The 22,810-nt window shown below is 39.1% G+C and overlaps 1 protein-coding gene across 10 annotated transcripts; it reads left to right on the forward strand.

The window, feature by feature from the left end:
* Positions 1-1,936: 1,936 nt before the first annotated feature.
* On the forward strand, positions 1,937-22,712 carry LOC126374940 (ribosome-binding protein 1). Of its 10 annotated transcripts, none has more exons than XM_050021729.1 (20): positions 1,947-2,503; positions 3,343-3,564; positions 6,089-6,256; positions 7,299-7,469; positions 8,500-8,677; positions 9,154-9,390; positions 10,074-10,219; positions 11,361-11,473; positions 12,401-12,554; positions 13,343-13,423; positions 14,370-14,525; positions 14,846-15,049; positions 15,524-15,649; positions 16,114-16,254; positions 16,969-17,070; positions 17,883-18,185; positions 18,360-18,476; positions 20,839-20,937; positions 21,042-21,107; positions 21,192-22,712. In XM_050021729.1, the coding sequence occupies exons 2-20, from the start codon at positions 3,364-3,366 to the stop codon at positions 21,210-21,212; spliced, it is 2,784 nt and encodes a 927-aa protein (XP_049877686.1). In that variant the 5' UTR covers positions 1,947-2,503; positions 3,343-3,363; the 3' UTR covers positions 21,213-22,712. The 10 variants fall into 10 exon arrangements, with proteins under 10 accessions (XP_049877692.1, XP_049877690.1, XP_049877686.1 ...); XM_050021731.1 differs by having other exon boundaries at positions 9,157-9,390; XM_050021730.1 differs by having other exon boundaries at positions 1,948-2,503; positions 9,157-9,390; positions 10,071-10,219.
* Positions 22,713-22,810: the final 98 nt, after the last annotated feature.

Genomic DNA, 22,810 nt, shown 5'->3' on the forward strand with positions numbered 1-22,810 from the left:
AAGTCGCTTACACAAATCTATAACATTCATTACATTCTTTATTGGGCGCAGTTCGTATCAACCTGGAGTGTTGGAGTAGGAGTAAATAAGAAAAGGAGGTAAAATGAAATATAAATTAGATCGTAAATCTGTTCATTAGCAAGTATTTATTTCACACGTTATTAATTATGTACATTATATTTACAATAAATACAAATTTATTAATTTCTAAACAGTGTCAATTTGCTTAGAAACTGTCTTTGTGACACCCTGTCACATTGTTTTTTTTTTTTTTTTTTCATTAAGTCGTTTGATCTTGAGGCGGGACTTGTTCAGCTTTTCTTTTAAATTTTTCATCTCGTCTTCTTGAACTGACTGAAATAAAGTTTAATAATAATGTTAAAATAGTATATGTACAAAATAATCTATAAAAATAAAAGTAAAATATATCTGATTTAAGTGCATTGTGCAGCTGGTTGAATTATACACTCTATATATGTATATCATGTTAAAAATATAAAAAAAGAAAATTATTTGATATACCTTTTCATGTAAATCCAGTCGACACTTTTGGATTTAATATCTGAAATCAAAGATAATAATAATTTACTTATATAAAACGTGTACAACTCATAATTGTTTAGACATAAAACAACTACAGACTTAGTATATATACTAAGTTTATTAAGTACATAATAATATGTAGTTGAATGATAGATAGTATAAACGTGTTGTGATAACATGATACAAATATCTTATCTATCTATCCAGCAGTGAGATGATGCAGGCTAGGCTGAAATTTAAATTTAAACACCATTTCATCTGTCTGATCTATAATGTTCAATGTAGGAATAGCATCGTCTCGAAGACGCCTCCACTTTGAATTAGGAACACACATAAATGAATCCGCAGTAAAATGTTTCGAGCAAATACGGCTGTACTTATTTGGAATCCAATTTCGTCTATTAATGCGAATTATCCATTCTTTCTCTTTGTTATCGTCTACAGGAAATCTAAAAATTAAAAGTATCGATAATTTTAGTACATCACTATGGACAATCAACATAACCTCAAATCAATTCCGTATTCATCGATGAAACGTATAATATAATGGATATCTCAAATATTTTATGCTACAAATCTATTCAGCAAAACATATTACTTTCCTAAAATTGTTCAGCAGTTCACATTTCACTAGAAAATTACAAAAAACTTACCGATGAAACGACAGAAGTTGTTGGCTATTTTCTTTTCTTCCTGAATGTGAGCTGCAGCCCCATACCACACAAGACATAATGTCACACAGTCGAGACACTCAATTATTTGATATAAATAAAAGTTTCTTTCCATTTATTTGGAAAAATATTGTTAAATTATCACTTAAAACAATCTGAACACAAGACACTCGTAAACACAGTTGACGCGACCGTGTCAAATAGTTCGGTAAATATAAGTAAAATCTTCTTATGTATGTTACTATGTATTTGGCCGAGTTAAAATGAGTCCAATAGGTCCAAATGACATTTCATGTTGTGACAACCTCGGAAAAAATGAAGCAAAGAGCGAATCATTTGTCCTTTTCTCACTCATAGTTTGTGTCGTAAGCTAGAAGAGAGCCGGTTTATAGTTTCTGAATTCTTATTTTAGCCTTCCTTCTATGCTTTAGTTATTGTTCTGAGAAATAAGCACTACGAAATTTTTGTACAATTACGCCGTTTTTAGAATATTTGAAAAAGATAGACTATGATATATTTGTACTCATTTTTATACTTTTATTAGCGAACTTACTATGTTATCTAGACGCGATGATCCGTCAATTCAACGGATTCGTTCGTTCGTGCATCCATCCATTCCATAGATCCGGTCCGGTCGTCTCCCTTCCAATCCGGGATTAGCGATGGGTCGTTATCGGTTTTTGAGATAACGTAACGTAAGCGTTATGTGATTTCCAATAACTAGTTTCTTAACTAGTGATTTTTATAACTAGTTATTTTCACAACGTTCTGAAGCAAACGTGATAATTGTAACGTAAAATCGTTTGGTTAGGTAGCAGTATAACTTAATTCTTCTTCACGCACACGTATTGTAAAACCAGTGATTTTGCGTGAGTAGTGAAAGTAGCCAAACATCGACGCTATGCCTTAAACATAAGAGTGAATTCGATTTAACTTTATGGCGTTGTGATTAAAAGAGTTATTGAAGACTGATGCCTATTTCGATCGTTTAAATGGCGTTATGAATATCACTAGTTTTTGTTGTAGTGGAAAACGAGTGATCACTGTTCGAGCTCGTAACTGCATATATAACCAGTTATGGTTAATAACGCCCATCGCTATCCGGGATCAGTCAGTCAGTCAGACAGATAAAAAAAAGAAAAGAAAGGCAGAAAGGGTGAAGCGACGTCGGTGTCTGATTATTTTCTCAGTTTTTCATTAATTTGTGTGAGTGACATTGTTCTTGATGTGAAATAAAACCAATATCAATACACATAATTTGGATATAACTGATTATTTAGTTAAATAGGGTAAGTACCTACTTATTTTTTTAGAATCTTTGCATTTCGGAAAATGGTGGTTAGTATTGATGTACCAACGGATGTTAATAAGAATATCGAGGATCCATATGTTTTCGGTATGTATTAGACGAAGAATAAATGCGAAAAATACGTCGTGGAAAAGCTTTAAATTCATAATCGCCAAAACTGTTACCACTTTTGGGCGAAAGTTCTGTCAATAACCTTTGACATGTGTCATTGCTTACGTGTCATCCTGTACCTTCATTTTGTGAAGTTAAATCCTTTTATTTCGTGTAATACAGCAGATATTTCGCCGGGTGGAGTATTTCGTCGTGTCTTCTTTTACAGCGCTTCGTATGTATTCTGCACAAGCAGGTTGAACTTGGTTTGTCATTTATTTCACGGCATACGTGTAATGTTTGCATAGCACTCCACGATACGTTTACAGCACTTAATGAGATGAATTTCTACGTCTTTTTGAGGTAAAATGTGCACCGTAAACTTCTTATCGAGTGCCTCATTATAAGACATTTTTACTTTTACATAATTTGAATCTAATAAGAAGTACACAGCTGAGAGGAAATCCTCATTGTATTCAAACTTTCATTTAACTTTACTGTCTAGAATATTGTACTACTGTAAGGTGATGAGTTCATACCTGATTACTGGCAAAAATATAAACTGTGGGGGAGAGAGGCCTTTGGCATGATTACATTTTTTATTTATAATATGTTCATATTTAATAATCAATAATGGTTATGGTAATGATCATGCGGCTTATAGCACTCTTATCTAGTAAATGTTAAAATAGAATTGTTAAAATATTTGTTATTTCATGTCTTGTATAGGAATAGCGTGCAGCAGATCCAATGGAGCTGCAAGCATTGCTAGTGCTGTGTGGGCTTGGTGTGGCCGGTGTAGCCGTTGTGCTCCTTATGGGGTTGTTTTCCACCTCTGGCACCAGCTATGAAGAAGCAATAGCGCAGCAACGCCGGGCCACCACCGAGCTCCTTGCTTTGGCTGAAGGCAAGAACAAACCCAAGAAGAACAACAAGAAAGCTAACAAAAAGGTAAGATTTTATGTAAATTGTATGTTTTCTTGTACTTCATATGTAGAAATTACTTTCATCATTTAATTACTTACATTTCAATACTCATCACTAATTTAAGAGCCATGTTCCTGTTGGTGTAGCTTTCTCCATGCTTGCCTATCAAAGACCAATTCTTTCACTTCCTTATAAGACACAACATTTGCCTACTCTTTAATCTGTTCCATGTAAGCTCTTCTTGGTCTTCCCCTTCCTCTTTTGCCTTGTAGCTTTCATTTTATGATGTTTTTAATTAATTTGTTGCATCTTATTAACTGTCCAATCATCTCGCCTCTCATGTCCTCAATAATCAATATTTGCCTCTTCCCTTAATTTTACTAGCACTTCCTCACTAGTAACCCTTTCTGTCTTTGTGTTCTTTCTGTCATTCAATAAAATTATTGTTCATTAATAAGAAACTTATTATTCTGTATATTGAAGTAGTTATATCAGTCATTCTAATATTATAGCAATACTATACTCTTTTCATTGAAAGATGTTTGTCTCTATTATCTACTGAACCTTTATCTGTGAGAGATAAATCTATCTATTCATAGATATATACTATAGAGTACTATTTATCTATTGAGAGCAAATTTTGTAGTAATGTTACATAAGATAAAATTCTATAAGACTTTTAAGTTACATATTATATTTATTATATACCTACTCTGTACACACTGACACACAGCACTGTGTTTTTTACTACAGATAAAAATATTTTATAAATCAACAAAAAATATTTCCAGAATATAACTACCAATCAGCAATGTTCTCCTTTAATATAAATAAATTTATATTTTTTGTATTTTTATTTATAAGACAATCTTTATTGTCTAAATGTTGTTGCTTTTATTGGCAAATTGCCAAGCTTGAAGGCCTATAGGTATATTAATAAGTATTGGGAAATCACCGCTCAATGCCGACAGGACGCTTCGTGCCCGAAAAATCGCGAAATGTAATACGGTCCTTACTTGTTTAAAAAAATATATAATACGACTTTTAGAACTAGGATATAATATTTTTCATTTGTGTTGCCTTAAGTTACTTTCAAATACTTTCTGTGATATTTTTGTTTTGTAAGTCCTGGAAACTGACTTTGTGATAACAGGATTTTTTAGTAGGTATTTCTCAAGTCGTGCATTCGGCGGGAGTCGTACATAGGAGGACGATTTGAAATAATTAATTACGATGTTCACAAAAATCCATAAACATATTTTATCAGAGATAAGGCATTCTGTCGAAACTGATAATATCTTTAGAGTTATTTACTTGAAGTGCATTTTCGTGTTTGTATAAATGATTCAAACTTGTTTTCACCTAAGGAGTAACGCATGAAAACGAATGAATGAAAAGATAAAATCATGATTCGCAGGCAAATGTAGCATGTGCAAGATGAAGTTTGATTCCATAAAGAACACAACAACCATTTATAAAAACCCTTTTCCATAAAGATATATTACTAAATACAGAAACTCAATATATATTAGAATGAAGTGCCTGTCAATTGACACAATGTTTAGACTCCTTTCTTTCTGTAGTATAAAAGGATGTGACTTGGAGATGCTTTTATTACGCCTTTATGATGTTATCAGCATCATGTTGAATGCTCGCCGTTAATGCATCGGTATTGTTGAGTTTCAGAAAATAGTTTTCTCGTAGCAAAGGCCTTATAGATGCTTGAGTGTGTTATTAGCTTAGTTTTATTACTTTACTACGTCAACTACATGTTATGTAGTCAATTATGTTTATGGAATTGCTTATAGAAATGTCTCATAAATAAATTATTATTTGCTCACTTGTCATAACAGATCATTAAAACTGAAGATTTCGCCAACATGTCCCATGTTTCCATGTGACAAGGAAATATTTATATTTGAATATGAAAATAATGTTAAAAAATACAACCTGTCTAGCCTACATCATCTCACTGCTGGGCAAATGCCTCCCCATACACTTTCCATTTTTTTTTGTTTTTCTGGGGCGCTTTCCGGAGGGACTGGCTGGAGTACGCACAGGACCGCAAAAACAACTAACTTAATGTAGTTATAAAATGCTGGTTTTTTGGAGTCTAATTCATGCTGTCCCTGACAATTTGTGTCTTTGCTCACCCTGTTAAGGGTACAGGCGTGAGTTATGTGTATATTTGTCTACAATAAAGTGTAAAATTTTTGATAGAGGTATATTAAAAAATTCGCTTCGGTAGATATCGATGCAGAGCGATGTGATGCGGAATTGACCAATCACAGCTTGTGGGAAAACTAGCGAGACCTGACGTTCTCTAGCTCGATGTGATTTGGTTCCTATACGTGTCTGCTCCGTTCCACGTGTAGTTTATACCCTCTCATGGTGGCTGTATACTCTCGAGGGGGCGCTCTCGTCAAGTTTCGCCGACAGCTCGTGGTTGATTTAGAAGATGATTTTTATTAACTACACTGGCAATTGTCGCGCCTCCGTGGGTTTCGCCGACAGTGTCCAGCCTTCATAACACAGCGTAATGTTGCAGCAAGCGAAGAAGGAGAAGAAGGAGGCGGCGGTGACGACGGGCAGCGAGCCGGACAGCGAGGCGCCGGCCGAGAGCGGCGTGGAGGACGAGCCGGCTGCCAAGCCGCACGTCGAGTTTAGCCCGCCAGTCGTCGTCGACGTCTCCCGCGACACGCCGCCTAATGTCAAGGTAACTTTCTCTGCACACCATATCTGGAATAATTTTACATCTGCATTCTAAAGTCTTCCCGTCTAAAGCAACGTCTGTCAATAAAAATATTTTCGCGAATTTAGACATCTCCAGTTATCCACACTGAAATCTTTACTAGCATGCGCGGAAGATCGCTATCGAGATTTTAACCGAAGTTTTTAAAAAATTGGGATGTAGATAGCACATTTTGACGTGTTGTAAAAGTGGACTACGGGATCACGTTCTATAAGTGACAGATTACTAACTAGTAGCCATCTAACTTGGGACACTAATATCTAGAGTTGTTTTGCTTCCCATAGTCATTGAGTTTTGGCTCTGAGTATATATATTTAGTATAATTATATTTCATGTGCGGGTCTGATAATTTATTTTAGAAAATATATATGTATATCAGTATGAAGGTGGGTACATTAATATTTCTGCGCTCTGCGGGGATGGCGTGGGCGATATTCATATACCTACACATATGAGATTAATCACGCAACAACTCATTATCATAAAGAGATGGAATCACAAAATTATTATTCTTCTAGTAACTTTGTGATTGCTGATTTGGGTGTGGAGAGATATTCTTTACATTATAGGTATATATTTTGGGTGTTGGTAGCATTGAAAGTGTGTGGTACATGTATTTTCCTGCAGTATCATGTATAATACATTGATATTTTTAAACGTTAATATAACTGCTTATCTAGCATGCTTCCCATTGACAAATACTTCGAGTAATAATATTGAAGCATCACATTAAAATGCATGTGTGATGTATATGGCATGGTTCGTCTAACAAATGAAATATAGATAATTCTAAGTTACCTACTTCTAAGATAGGATAATTTAAGAACGCAATGTGGTTTGTATTATAAGGTTGGAGGATATATTAAATACTTATTTATATTTGTATATATTATTAACCACAACACCTTAGAATATGAGTAAGTTGTTGGGGAACCGGGAAAGTGAGTGGGGCTAAGCTGCGGTAAGGTGTGTGTTGATTGCGCTTCATAGGCACCTATTTGTGCAGATTCGCAAACGCGGCAAGGATCCTAAAGTAAAGCCGATACTGTTAAACAAAGAGGATCCGAGCTGCGTGAGCGATCCCACGACGCCCTCGCCTCCTCCTCTCAACCACTTTGAGGAGATGCATCCTAAGGACGAGTTCGAGTTGATGCACTCGGCGCTCGCCGCTGAAAAAGTGAGTCGCACCGCACGCAGGCGCGAGGCCAACATTGATGCGCACCCGGCAGCCTGCCAGCTGTGACTGCGTTGAGGATCTGAATTTAAACATTGAGTTTCTTTGCACGATGGCAGCGCTGCGCAGAGAAAATTGAGTAAAGAAATGTAATTAAAATTGTCTCTAGACTATCACGAAAGTTAGGTATGTTGGGAATTTCAACATACGTTACTACGCCATGTAAATCTATACATTATCTAATATTAAATTTGGAGTAAAATGTTTGAAATGCAATGTTGGCCTCTAACTTTGTGAGCGCGACCTGCAAAATTATTGTTTTGTTTGTCCTTTGTGTTGTTTTACTAGATTTTGTTTACAATTTGTGTTTAGCTAACATTTTGTTTTTAGCTTTATATTTTAAGGTGGTGGTAGTGGTAGCGGTAATGCTTTATCGTTGTTATTTTTTTGTTGTTAATATTTATATTGTTACCACCTTACAAATAAAAAATAAACCAGAGATGAATGTGGGTTTAAGTATTTGACAGAAGCAAAATTGAATCCAATTATCATACAATTCGACTGAACTTTGCTTGGCTTTCAAATACTTAAACCTACGTTCTTCCCTAGTTTATTTTTTATTTTTAAGGTGGTTAGTGTCTAGTTTTACTTATGCAGAAAAACGATGTAATAAAACTATGAACTTTATTGTGTTGGACGTAATAAATAACAAGGCATGTATCCATCCATCCATGCATCCTATTATCATAATGCACGTCTGAATCTCTCGCAGAAAACAAAATCACAAAACGAGTCAATAATCCAAGACTAAAAATAAGTCGCCAGTGTAATTTTATTACGACCTTTCCTTATCCACGTGTGTACTTAACACTGCATTATGAATGTCAATCTCATTGTTACAATGTTAAATTCTTCGTGATATCGTTACTGTTGATAATGATTGATAACCTTTGTTTAAGGCATGCTGCTTGGAGTTATGTAATGTAAACATGGTGATAATTGACTGATAAGTGATTGTTATGTGTGGTGATAGGTTTCGGAGAAGAAGGAAGAAGTAGTGGAGAAGAAGGAGGCTGGTAAGGGGACGAAGGCGGCGAAGGGCGGCAAGGCAGCCAAGCAGTCGGCGCCGGCGCCCGAGCCTGTTAAGGAGGAGCCGGCCCGCGAGCGACGCAACAGCGGGGACGCCCCGAAGGAACAACGATCTGGGAAAGGTGAGTTCAGTTTTGTATTTGTCAGTATATTTAATACACTAGGGCGAACTTGTAAATTTATGCTGTATGTATATTGTAAAACGTTGTTGTATTCGACAATAATTGGCGATAGCGTAACAATAACTGGAATTCACATCTCGGTAATAAATAGGTTGATGATGTTCATTATCATCCCTTCCCCCAATATTTCTTTTGCCTCACCCGTTCGCATAAAAGTTTGATAACTTTTTTCATAAACAAGAGTTATATGAACACACAGTAAAACACCGAAATGAAAAAATGAAAATCATGAATGGGTCTAAAGTGTGTTAAGTATGCCTGAGCCGCACACAGATGCAATATGAAAAGTCTGGTATTGTACGTCCCACTGTCGGGCACAAATTTTCCGTCAATCAACCGGAGGGGGTACTACCACGCTGCTCCACCGCGGGTTGTAAACGGTATTTGTTTTTAGTTCTAATCTTTACCATCCATAGTAGCAAAGAAAGTTGAGAAGAAGCCAGTACCAGAGGAAGTTGTAGCCGAGGAACCCGAAGAGGTGGTCCCTCCGCTGAACGCGCCGCAGCCCAGCGAGCTGACCACAGACAAGCTGCTGAAGCAGGTGGTCACCACCGCCGCTGCCGCCACCACCACTGCCACCGCCACCACCGCCTCGCCGCCCGGAGGCAAGAACAAGAAGAAAAAGCCCGAGCCTAACGTGCTCTCGCTTATGGGTGAGTTGCGTTATTTAAATTCAAAAATATTTTACAAGAAATAACGAAAAAAAAAACGTATAAACTTTTTCACATAACTATAAAGAATAAAATGTTTTGGCGTTGCTCCGGATGTCATTAATTTGATAGCAAATTGGCAATTCGTAATTGCCGACTTCATGCCGACGACAGTCCATACTTAGCTAAAGTTGGGGTTTTAGGAAAATTAAAGGAAAGACTTGAAAAGACATTTGACGTTCGCAATAACGGTGACAACTAGTAGCTAGCTGTATTGGTGGAGTTTACAGCTCATACACCTTAAAGCTGAGTTATAAGTAGTTAATTGAGTGCCCGGAAGATAAGTTTAAAGGAAACATACGTATTGTTACTTTAGTGGTTTATCGCACACTAATTGTATAACATTATGAACCGCCCGAATAAAATATGTTGCGAATTAGACCACTAGCAGCACACCCCAGATATATCATACAAAAAACCTCGTTTTGCACAGATACTACGCGCATCTGTGTGTGTGTGTGACGTCTGACGCCCACACGATTAAAGACTAAAGTAAGACCGATGGGGTGAGGTAAAGTTAGCTCAGCCGGTGGTGGGGAGCGGTGAGCTGCCGTTCTCTACGTAGTATTATCCGTTATTGCACGGTGGCAGCACAGAGGTGCAGTGAGTGGTTGTGGTTGCAGCAGCGGGCGACGGCGGCGGCGTGAACGTGGGCGAGCTGGTGCGCGTGGTGCGCGGCGCGGCGCTGTCCCGCACCGAGATACAGATCCTCACCGACGCGCTGCTCAACAAGCACCACGACCCGCTGCCCGAGCACTCCGAGTGGACCGAGGTACACTAGAGGTTGTTGACAGCCTGCCGCGAGCGCTGTACGGTCACGAGCATTAATATGTCATACACTTTGGTACCATGTCACATTAACTTTTTTGACAAATTGAACTGTAAATCTCACTAAATGTCAAATATGTTAGTGCGACAGAGTTCTAAAATGGGTACATTAGACTGTACTGCGCCTTGGGTGTGACATGTGTTGTGTGACGCAGCCCTTAGCATAGAGTATTCAATGAGGAACTTTCCAGGCTATGTTCCTCATAAACAATGTAGATGGCGCTGTAAAGATTTTCCTTCGTTTAACATTTTAATTTCATGGATAACAGACATATGCATCTTTTATCTTTCTTTTAATACTCTTTTTATTACACCCAGGCTCAATTACATCTTCCACCAATTATAATTCTGATCAAAATAAAGAGCAATCAGGTAGCAACTTAATTGTATACATAATGTAATCCAAAAATCAAGCAATAATGTTTTTTTTATGCTTCTGCCATTACGTTGTATTATGTAACAGAGAATTGAGAAAATAGGTAATTATATTATTTTTAGGTACATAGCCTGGAAAGTCCCTCAATCAAATTCAATTCAAATATACTTTATTGCACCAAAATAAAAGAAAATAGTTACAAAAGAGACCTAGGTACCTAGCCAATGTAATGAATGTGAAATAACTAATAGAACTCGTACATGTATCATTAAACAACCTAAATAGTTGTACCATATACAGTAAAGTACTTCCATCCCGCCCGCAGACAGGGCGGGAGGAGGGAAAGTGAAAGATCGAGTTAAAATAATGCTCGAGAAGAAGAAAGACTGAACCGCGTGAGCACAGTGAGATCCGTCTATAATGTACCGTGCAACGCTTGCAGTCAGATCAAATTAGAAGCTGCCGTTTTATCAGCGCGCAGTGTTTGTATTATTTGTCTACTTTATATAAAGCCCCTTATACAAAATAGACAAATAACCACTGCCTTTAACATAAAAGTAACGTAACTTGATTCTCGACTTATTTTGTGCAAAGTACACCGACGAGTATCTAAGTATTTGGGATAACTTTTTTGAACTATACAATGCAAGGATATGTGCCTACTTTGTTATTGTTAGTTAGAAAATAAAAATAAATGTTTTAAAAACAGGGCCCTAACGATCCCATGCAGAAGTTGAAGAAGCAATTGGCTGACAAGGAGAAAGCTCTAGCGGACGAGATCGAGGCGTCACAGGCTCTGCACGCTAAACTGAAGGAGCTTAGGTAAGCGGGCAAATCTTTGTTAAATACATTTAACAAAGTTTTATTTTATACAGTTCTATTTTCGTGCGCCAAATCGCGGGGGAGCGGGTATGAAAGAAATAATGGTATCACGCGTTCGTGAAGATTATTTTATATATATCGTTTCTTAATCGCTTACCCTTAGTTTCGCTTTTATGATTCTTTTGCAAAGTTCTTTGTCCTTTTTTCGGCGTCTTTAATTGTGTTTATTGTGGCTAGTGTAACACTATGAAGTAAGACAACATCAAGTTTATTGTGAGAAAGGACCAAAATTTCTGCGAATGAGACTGGAAAGTTCGTGCGCGCTCTTTATTCCTTGCGTCTTACGAATTGGGAGGTTTAAAAGGCTACATTGAAAATATTAATCTAAGAAAAACAGTCCAAAAGTGAGATTTATTTATTTATTGTGTTAAATATAACACTTAAACATTACATGTATAATCTATGAAACCTACAAAATTTAAGACAGCAATATTGCATTAGGCTAGTTTCCAACTAGTCAAATCAGTTACTTTTTACTAAACGTTAAAACACGAAATTACTATGGAATTTGTATGAAAGCCAAACTTTTACGTCATAGAAAAACGTGTTAAAATTTCGTACTTATTATTACGTATTTTTTTATTAAAATTCATAAATAAGTTAAATAGAAAAAGAAAATGTTTTTCGTTAATTTTAGAACGGTCTTTATTTAGTAATCAGAATTTTATAATTTATCTTGCACCTAGTTCACGACCCAATTTAAAAGTATCTCAATGTCAACAAATGTCAAATAGCGATATTGTTTTTTAGATGAATTGGTTCAATGTGGCCTTTTAACCGTACAGAAGTGGGTATGCTATCGCGGTCGTCTGGGTGGTGGAGAGTGTCTTGTGTAGGCAGTGGTACAGTGGATTGTGGTGCGTGCAGGGCGACGCTGAACTCGGAGCGCGGGCGCGCGGCGGCGGGCGCGCGCGCGGCGGAGGCGGCGGCCGCGGCGGCGCGCGCCGAGCTGCACACGCTGCAGGCGCGGCTGCAGCGCCTGGCCGACGACAACCACGCGCTGGCCGGGGACAAGCTGCTGGTCGGTTGCGTGCCCTACATAATAGTACCACACCCCGCACCCTTCATACAAAATACCAACACAGACTACACATTCTGCTTATTATCTTATGGGCTGTGAGGTGGAATACCAGCCTCATCAATCATCAGGGTTACCATTGAGCCCCCAAAGGCCCCTGACATGTTTCATGTAACGATTATTCACTTGCATCAGTAAATAGCAACCGGGACCAACGGCTTAACGTGCCTTCCGAAGCACGGATCATCTTACTTTCGGACAATCGGGTGATCAACGTGTAAGTGTAACCATACTAGGGATGGCAAAGTGATTTTCGTGATATGTCTCCACCGGGATTCGAACCCGGGGCCTCCGGATCGTGAGTCCAACTCTCAACCACTGGATCACAGAGGCCGTTACTACACATTGACGTTATCGTACACGCGCATCTTTGTGTGGGACTAAAGTAAGACCGACGGGGGTTGAGGTAAATCTAGCTCAGCCGCTGGTGGGGAGCGGAGAGTTGCTGTGCTATATGTAGTATTAATTTCCAGCTAGTCAAATCAGTTACTTCTTACTAAACATCAAACCACGAAATTCCTATGGAATTTGTATGAAAAAAGCACATTGACGTCATAAAAAAGATGATAAAATGTTGATTACTTGATAAAAATCATAAATGAGTTAAATAGAAAAATGAAAATGTTTTTCGTTAGGTTTAGATATGTCTTTATTTAGTAATCAGAATGTTGTCGGATTACCGGTGAAGAGAGTTATAGTGATTTTAATAAGTATACTTGTCATTCCTTTAGCTCCAGTCCAAGCTCGCCGCGGAGGGAGAGGCCCAAGCGCAGAGAGTGCAGTTGGACATGCACATCCAGCGTCTGTCCGAGGTAACACATATTATTCATTCGTGTCTATAACCCTCTTAAATGACTTAGGTTATTTGATGTTTGAGTATGTTTATAGAGCTTAATAGATATTATACTTTGCTTCACGTTCCTCCTAATCGCACTAATTATAGAAACAGTAGCTTCTTACCTAGAACGCTTTGACCTATTTTTCAGTAGCGTTTAAAGAACCTTGCTGACCAAGAAACCTAATTTAATTTATGGCTGTATCTGAGACTGTATGGACATTTAAAACGTTTTATGTTCACTCGTGGTAGCTTTTCATTGGCATTTGTTTGTGTTTACAAGCATTAATTTTGTAAAAAAGGCTGTAAGCTACCCAAATAAAATAAAATTATGATCAATTTCCAATTTTTTGTACCAATATCACATGCTCATGAATCATATGAGCAAAGTATGTCATTTCAAGTATTTTCTTTTTATGGACACAGTGGAAAAATAAATACTTTTAGTGTGGGACGTGCAAGGTACGCTGTCTAATTTGAAAAGACGCGAGATGTGATGGGGGTATAAAGTCACTGTTGTATGGGGTGGGTCCCCAATCATTTAAATGTTAATTAATATGCGTAAGGACGCCAACACCCAATGAGGATAAAAACTAGAAGCTCAAATGTAGGCGACAGCACCGTTGAGTGTTCGTAATTTTTTGTCCAGCTAAAATTCATGATAAATTGCTATAAAATGTAGAGCAATATGGAATGTATCCCGCCTGAAATAAGTGCGCAATGCACACAAATGTCAAATAACAATATCGTTTTTTAAGTTTTTAACCGCTCCAGTTGTGAGCTCATGTCAAATTCAAAAATATCTTTATTCAGTAGGTAACATAGTTACACTTTGAATCGCCAATTTTTACATAACGAACTTATGTATGTGGTGTGTGCCTTTGCTCGATTAAAGAAATAAAAATATGTTATGTTTGTCACAGTCGGAAGGCGCTCTGATGCAGCAGCTAGCAGCACAGCAGGCGGACTTGAACGCGCGCGTGATGGAGATCAGCCAGGCTCGCTGCGACGCGGCAGCCGCTCGGGACAGTATGATGATAGCGCAGCAACACGCCACCGAGCTGGCGCAGCAACTGCAGGTATACTCTCGTACAGCTGGCAGCGGTACACTCCACTAAATCGGTATTGCCATTGTAAAACATCTTCATCGTATACAAGCGTTTAAGTTGGTTCCGCTACCGGTATAAAATTACGGTACCGTTTTACGGACGATAAGAAATCGGTTCCGTAGTTAGATACCGGTATGATAATCCTACTTTGAAGCCCTACTTCAATAGATTTAAACTTCACATTTGTTACTTTTATATTGAACGACGAACATAGTTCATATTAGAAATGTTTTATTGCGGCTCGCCGGGTGGTCGCAGTACACGGCCGGTAAAAGTGGTGCCCTCCGCAGGAGGCGAACCTGGCGTACGCGGAGCTGGAGCACCGCATGCAGCAGGCGAGCGTGGCGGAGCAGCGCGCGCAGGGCGAGGCGCGCGCGGCGCAGGAGCGGCTGGCTGCGCTGGCCGAGCTGCAGGCCGAGCTGCAGCGCGGGGCCGCCGCCGCCGACGCCGCGCTGCAGCGGGCCGCCGGCGACGCCGACAGGCACCAGCAACAGGTGAGGGTCAATACGTCCCCGCCGGCCGAGACCAACTGGACTAGGATTTCTAGGTTAATATGCGTTAAAATGTGCTGCCGGAAACCCTACTACAGTTCCGCGGCCGGGCCTCATATAAGGTACCTGACGAGTATCTAGACGCGGTTTACATTATCTAAAATAGACATAAATAGGCAAATGTGAAAACAGAATCGAAATTCGATGAAGGGAGGTCACATGATACTAGCCTTATACTACACATAAAATCGTTTTGTTAGAACGGGACGGAACCTTCCCCAATCATTGACTTTAATAGATTCAACAGATTGATACAATAAAAAAGCAGTCAACCGTATTATGATGCGGCACAGTTATGCGGTCTTGATATGTTAGATAAGTTCGTTAAGAACATCGACAGGTTGTATGGAATTCAAATGCAGTTTTCTTGACTTTTCTCCCTTTAATAGCCTAAATGATAGTAAACGTGTATTACAGTTGTCATCGGAACTAGCCTCGCTGAAGGAGCAGCTCGCGCTGCGCGAGTCGGAGCTGGCTGAACTGAAGCAGATGAAGGCGGCGCCCGCACAGAACGGCCTGCCGCCCGCCAACGACCAGCTCAAGGTTTGTTGCGGCACATAGTATAAACAGCGTGGCCCGTAATTACCTAAAACTATCTTTAAGGTTTTTTTATTTCATAAAATCTACGGCGGCCACGTGTTAACATTTGTTTGAGTTTTTTTACGATTTTTTCTGGTCCATTCGGTTTTTTGTTGTTGCTACCATTGATAATATTTTCGGGATCGGTTTTTTGTGAATTATTCCAGAATAGTGTGTATATTCAATGCAGTGAGTTGTTTGTTGTTAAAAGTTTTAATTTGTTAAAACCAACTCGAATGTAAATTGCACTTTTTCTGTGTGAAATAACTAAACTTATTTATACAACTAAACTTACTTATTCTAAAGTTTGCAATTGAAATTAGGAAGGCAGCGATTTTTTCCGCTGATCGCATATCGGTGCACGAACTCTGGTTTCTATTCCTAGTTTTGATAAGCTGATTATTATTTATATGTTGTTGTCCACGCAGGCGGCCGAGCTGGCCAAGGTGGAGAGCGTGGTGGAAGCGCTGCGGGGCGAGCTGGCGGCGGCGCAGAGCTGCAGCCGCGACCAGGCCGAGCAGTTGGCGCGCCTGCAGGACCAGCTGGCACACTACCAGGACAAGAACAACGTACGTACCACGACAACATCACGCGGGGACCACACGCCTTCACTGTACTGCGCCTTGGGTAGTGATAGACGTGCGGCGGGACGGAAAGCGCAACCAAATATCTAGCCGCGGAGCTATCTAGGGTGCGATATAGAGTTCGCGATTCGATTGTACCCGATATAATCTGAATGTTTTGAATGAGCAACCCACCACAAATGACAGCTGGACTTTACTAGTTGGTGATTTGTCCTTGGGCTGTCAGTCCATTCTTCGTGCCCATTTCTATATAAGTAGGTTTATTCATACGTAAATTCTCGCTGCCTTCAATCTTAGGTGTCATTACATTCATCTAGTGACTATTTTGTTTCGGCTCGGTATGAGTTAATGCATGTCAGTCACGTAGGATTTTTACGGCTTCGACCAATAGACGCAGTGAATGCTATCTACGGTAGATAGGAGTCGTACGGTTATTGGTCCAAGCCGTCAATATAATTTACTGCACGCGCGGTGCGGTTGCCGTGCCGTGAGGGCAGGTTTTATCAACATTTATTTTTCTATCTTTGTTAATCTTAAATGTTTCATTGAGAATAAAACATTCTTCATTACTTTAAAAGTTTTCTATAAAACTAATAGCATGAAATATAAACGACTTGACCATGGCCTCTAACAAATATTATGTTTATGATACCTTTTTATTTGAACACTAACTTTAGCTTTATGATTTGGCTCGTGTAGGAGTTGCGAACTAAAAACTGGAAAGTAATGGAGGCGTTACAATCTGCCGAAAAGGCCCTACAGACGAAGGCTAGCGCGTTGCCGGCCCCAGACTCTCTTCGCGTAAGTCCCGCTTTCTGTGTACACAGTTTATGTTTAAAACTAATACGCCGTAGCGATGCAACGAATAAAAATTAACAGAAACCCAATTCAGACGACGGTTTTGGTCCAATGAAAATATACACGATTTGATCAGACACCAGAGAATCAGGATTGGACCGTCAGCCTGTTGTCTACGACAGTGTTCCATTCTACATATATATTTTTCATGGGCTAGAATACTTCGGCGAATGGTCAGTTGTCTGCATTGGGCCAAAAAAAATTGATGTCAAGCTACTAGAACGACCAACGGTTCGTTCAAAATGCACGAGTTCTAATATTATATTCATGTTAAAATTACATATATTATATATAAGTGACGAACATTAATTCATATTCATAATGTTAATGAATGTAAATCACATTTGGTGCATCACTAACTCGCTCGCTACATTTAAATGTCTCTGGCCGGCTTCGCTTCGTTGTACATTGCTGCCGTATACAAACGCTTTTGCGTTGGTACAAATACCAATCAGTAAAAATTGTTGTATAAGTGTTGTAAATTATTTATTTACTGGTTAATGGGTACCTTAGACGTCTTTCTGGGAAAGCACTGTATTTACAGGCAGCTTCGAACTCTAGGTGTAGTTGGGGGCCACTATTTAACTAAAGGGCCAACATGATTTCATACAGCAACCATAACCCATTTCAACAGTAGCTTTGAACTAATTTTCACTTGACGACCGAACCAGCCCAATCATATTCAATATTGCACTTTTACTTAATCGTCCACGACAAGATTAAAGTAACTTATTTTTTATGACGTTATATTTCAGGAGGCCATAGCGAAGGCCCAAGAAGCGCAATACAACGAAGTAGCTAGCGTGCTTAGGTCGGTTTGTCCATCGGCGGCGCCTGGTTCGTCCTCGGGTAAGGAATGGCTCCAAACCTTCGCCGATAACCTGAAGAAGGAACTGGAGAAGCGAGACGTAGAGAAGAAGCAGCTGGAGAAGAAGGCGGTGGAGAAGCGGGTGGAGTTAGTGGAGGCGGCGCCCGACTCGCGGCTCACCGAGCTGGCCGCACAAAACGAACACCTCCAGGGCCTCGTCGACAAGTACAAGAGAATTATTGATGACACCGTGAGTTGATTTATATTAGGAATACAATGAAGTGGTTTCGGGTGACTATTACATCATATTTTGGTCATTTTATTATTTAATATTTTATTATACACAATACAGAATAAAATATAAACAGATTATTTACAATATAGACATAACAGTGCGGCTTATCTTAAACGTTGTTGTATGCAGGAGGGCGTTCTGAGCCGGCTGCAGCAGAATGTGACGACAGAGGAACAACGGTGGGCGCAGCAGCTGGCGGACAAGCAGCGCGAGCTGGACGAACTGCGGCAGCGGACTGTGCTGCAGGTGAGAACAATACTGTGACACATAGTCTCAGACACTGCGACACATAGTCTCAGATACTGCGACCCATAGTCTCAGACACTGCGACACAGTCTCAGATACTGCGACCCGTAGTCTCAGACACTACGACCAATAGTCTCAGACACTTCTACACATAGTCTCAGATACAGCGACACATAGTCTCCAGACACTGCGACACGTAGTCTCAGGTACAGCGACACATAGTCTCAGACACTGCGACACATAGTCTCAGATTCAGCGACACATAGTCTCCAGACACTGCGACACATAGTATCAGATACTGCGACACATAGTCTCAGATTCAGCGACACATAGTCTCCAGACACTGCGACACATAGTCTCAGATACTGCGACACATAGTCTCAGATTCAGCGACACATAGTCTCCAGACACTGCGACACATAGTCTCAGATACTGCGACACATAGTCTGACACTGCGACACATAGTCTCAGATTCAGCGACACATAGTCTCCAGACACTGCGACACATAGTCTCAGATACTGCGACACATAGTCTGACACTGCGACACATACTCTCAGGTACTGTGACACATATTCCCAGATACTGCTACACACACTCTCAGATACTGCGACACACAGTCTCACATACTGCGACACATAGTCTCAGACACTGCGACACATAGTCTCAGATACAGCGACACATAGTCTCCAGACACTGCGACACATCGTCTCAGATACTGCGACACATAGTCACAGACACTGCGATACATAGTATCAGATACTGCTATACACAGTCTCAGATACTGCGATACACAGTCTCAGATACTGCGACACATACGCGAACGCGGTGCTGGGCCCAGCAGTTAGTTTCCAAATCCAACTCTTCTAGTTACGGTACAGCGCGATAGAAGTGTGACAGTGCGTAATTTAATTTGTATTTGATACTTGGGTTATTTGAATCGCCTGTCGTACATAAATAAACGACTAGATTTACGATTTAATACACCAAATTGTGTATTACTATTTTCTAGGTGTGTTGTAGAATTGATTAAATACATCCTATTTGTTTTTTTCATCTTACAACAATATTTTACAATCCTCAATCATTGATACTTTACAAGTTTTCCGTACCATAATACTGTCGAGAATTCTACTGGTTTATGTATTGTTTAAAAATTACATTTTTACTTAGGAACCTCTGGCGTTCGCATACTCCTGCATAGAAAAATCATTGCCTACCATCGTAGAGGAGGTATAGTCCGGCAATCTCGTGCGCGACCCTCCTGCGGGGCGACAGACGGTGGCGGGGACGGGGTAGCTAAGATGTCAGCGGGTAGCAGGTGGTGTAGCGGGGAAGGGAAACGCGTGCATCTGCGCGTCAAGTACGGCAGTCTCGGCCGCGCAGTCGAAGCGGCAACACGTGCTTGATAATCTGTTCTACTTTGAGGGCGACGCACACGAGATTACTATCTGAGGATGAGTAAGGCTATCTCAAGACAACTGAAGGAGATTGTACATAAAGTGTACCAATTTTTTGAAAGGCGAAAAAATGACCGAACGTCGGCCGAATACGTAAACGACATTGGAAATTGATTTATAATAAAACAATCTATTAATATTTAATTTTTAGTTTTCCTAATAGTTGGTCCTCAAGCATAATAATAAAAATAAAATAAAATAGTTCTATCTTTTTATTCACTCCTACATATATTACGTCACAAGTAAGTACAACTTATCGCAAGATTTATCCTGGCACACTTCTCTACGTGTGCAGCCGTGTTCTAGAATGTCAAGATGATGACGCGCTACCCCGTCCCCGCCACCGTCTGTCGCCCCGCAGGAGGGTCGCGCACGAGATTGCCGGACTATAGTTTATGCAATCATATCATTCAGTTATAAAATGTGTTTGTATCCTAGTCTATTACGTGTGTCCGTGCTTTACTATAAACGGAAGATTTTTCCCTATGCCCTCGATTTTACCCTATCCTTTGTGTAACTTTAAATCCAGGTACCTCAATACCTCGGCATGAGTACTTGAATTTTTATACTATGGGCCTTATTTACTTCAGGTAAGGCGTAAGAATTTATATTTTTTAAAGCATTAAAATCAAGTTTGTTGTTCTTTTCCAATGAAGTTGGGAATCATAAAATCCGGTCAGTATCCTAATGGTTCCAGTATCCTCTACGCAAAGTTGGTCTTCTGTGAAAAAGTTCGTCTATTGTACGTCAACTACCACGTAAACTATCGGTTGTATGGGCTAATCCCTCCTGACGATTTTATATTTAGTTTTCCAGTTGGATGGTTCCGTGGTCATGTGTGTGCGTTGGTGATGGTTTTTGTTTTTTATTTAGTTGGCGGATTAATATTCTTGTAATTATACAGATGCAGAAGAAGATTGATGCTCTTCAGGAAGAGTTAGAGCAGGCAAAAGCGGGTAACCACAACAACCATAGTTTCGCGGACTCCGAAAGACTCGCAGAGGTCAGTATTTTACGGTCCTCGGATATCTAATGTCTTGGCACTCGATGGACATCCTTTCCCCTCGGAATAAATGAATTATTAATATTTGCTATCTGTACTTGCAGGAACGATTAATGCTCGCCGGTTTATCAAATAAACAGAGTGCAGATTTGAGCAACGGACCATTACAGGTATGTTTCTCCATTTACAAATTGTCTTTTGATTAAAAAATATTGTGAAGTTTTGTCTGTAACTCTTTCCTTTTGCTATTGCAGGTTGAATTACAAGAGAAATAACAGATAGATAAGAGAGGAGTAAGTAAAGCAGTTTCGAAGTGTCATTCCCGCTCGGGGGCGCGCGCGCTCAGGTAACGTAAGCGTCGAAGGCGCCCCGGGCTCATCGCGACTCGGAACTTTGCTTCGAGAAGCATTATACTCATCAGACGGCTTCGATGGAACTTTGACGAACAAAACCTGCCTACTAATGCATTTCGCGTTCATCATCAGTACAAAAATATGAAACAGTCAAAGCTTCATCGAACTCCTGAGAATAAGTAAACATTGTTCAATATAACTAAAACTACCATAAATTCTGTCCAGCAATGATATAATTGCAACGTACACAGCCGCACTAACTTCCCAATTAAAATGTGCTCAAGTTAGCGTAAGTCGTGTTAAGGGTACGTGACTGTTAGTGATATTATCAAAAGACATTCGGCCCTTCTGTGTTATAGAATTGTTAACTGTTCGCCGGCAGCTTATGAAAAAACATCGTCAAGTCAACTCCCGTGTTTGTAAATCTGACAAGAATTTTGATTGGAATATAAAATTGGGAAGTAGTGGAGCAGAAGACTGTCTCAGATTTTACCGTTTTACAGTTGTTGTTGTTTACCGCGTGTTGGTAAATGTCATCAATTTCATAAAATCTCAGATTAGTCGTAAATATGTTTTGGTAATAATGTATTTTGATTGACACGTATATTCTTGTAATGGTTCGCATTAGTTAACAACTCATAAATTTTGGACTGTATAGCGCGATACGATAACAGTTATTATTGTAAGTATAAAACTGCTTAGATTTTAATGGATTGATCCAATATAATATATGGGATGCTTTGGATTTATTTGTTGCGTTGATCATTTTTAGTAAAATAATTATTTATCAATGAACGGGGCAATGATCGTTAGTTGAAGGTAGGTAATATTGTGATCTTGCAATTAAAAATTCAAGTGTTATTTATCTAAGATTTTTTAAATTCTTGTAACTGTCGATGGCAATAAAAAGATAGTTTAGTTTATTTATGGACAAATTATAAGTTAATTAACAATTGAAAATCAGATGTGACTATGATTTCATTACTTTTATAATTTCAATATTAATTTACAATATCCGAATTAGCGATTGAATGGTTATTCTTACCGATTTTTAAGGAATGTTATTTACTCTTTAGAATTACATATTATTTATAGATAACTTTTTGTATCTAGTGCATAATCATTTCTGTCAGTGCCTTAGGGTAAGATTTGAATTTAAAAAGCAGCTGACTGTTTAATTTCTAGTAATAATTAAATCAAATGCTTGTTAATGGTAAGTTTTATTTTGAATGTTACTCCACATTGTTTTGTATCGGCTCAGTAAATTACGGATGACTAATTACATTAGTGAATCACTGTCAAATGTCCTGGAATTAAAAATAGCTGTAGAATATGAAATCTAATTGTAAAATAGGTAAGCCTCTTTGTATGATAATTAATATATTAGATAAAGACATTATCAAATAAAATATTTCTTAATCAGTTTTGTATTATTTATTTATTATCATCATCAGAATTTAACCAAATCACACCTTGGTGTAGAACGAATTAGTACATTATGGAAAAGGTTTTCAAAGTTT

The sequence above is a fragment of the Pectinophora gossypiella genome, chromosome 18 (assembly GCF_024362695.1).
Source record: "Pectinophora gossypiella chromosome 18, ilPecGoss1.1, whole genome shotgun sequence".
Taxonomy (NCBI): domain Eukaryota; kingdom Metazoa; phylum Arthropoda; class Insecta; order Lepidoptera; family Gelechiidae; genus Pectinophora; species Pectinophora gossypiella.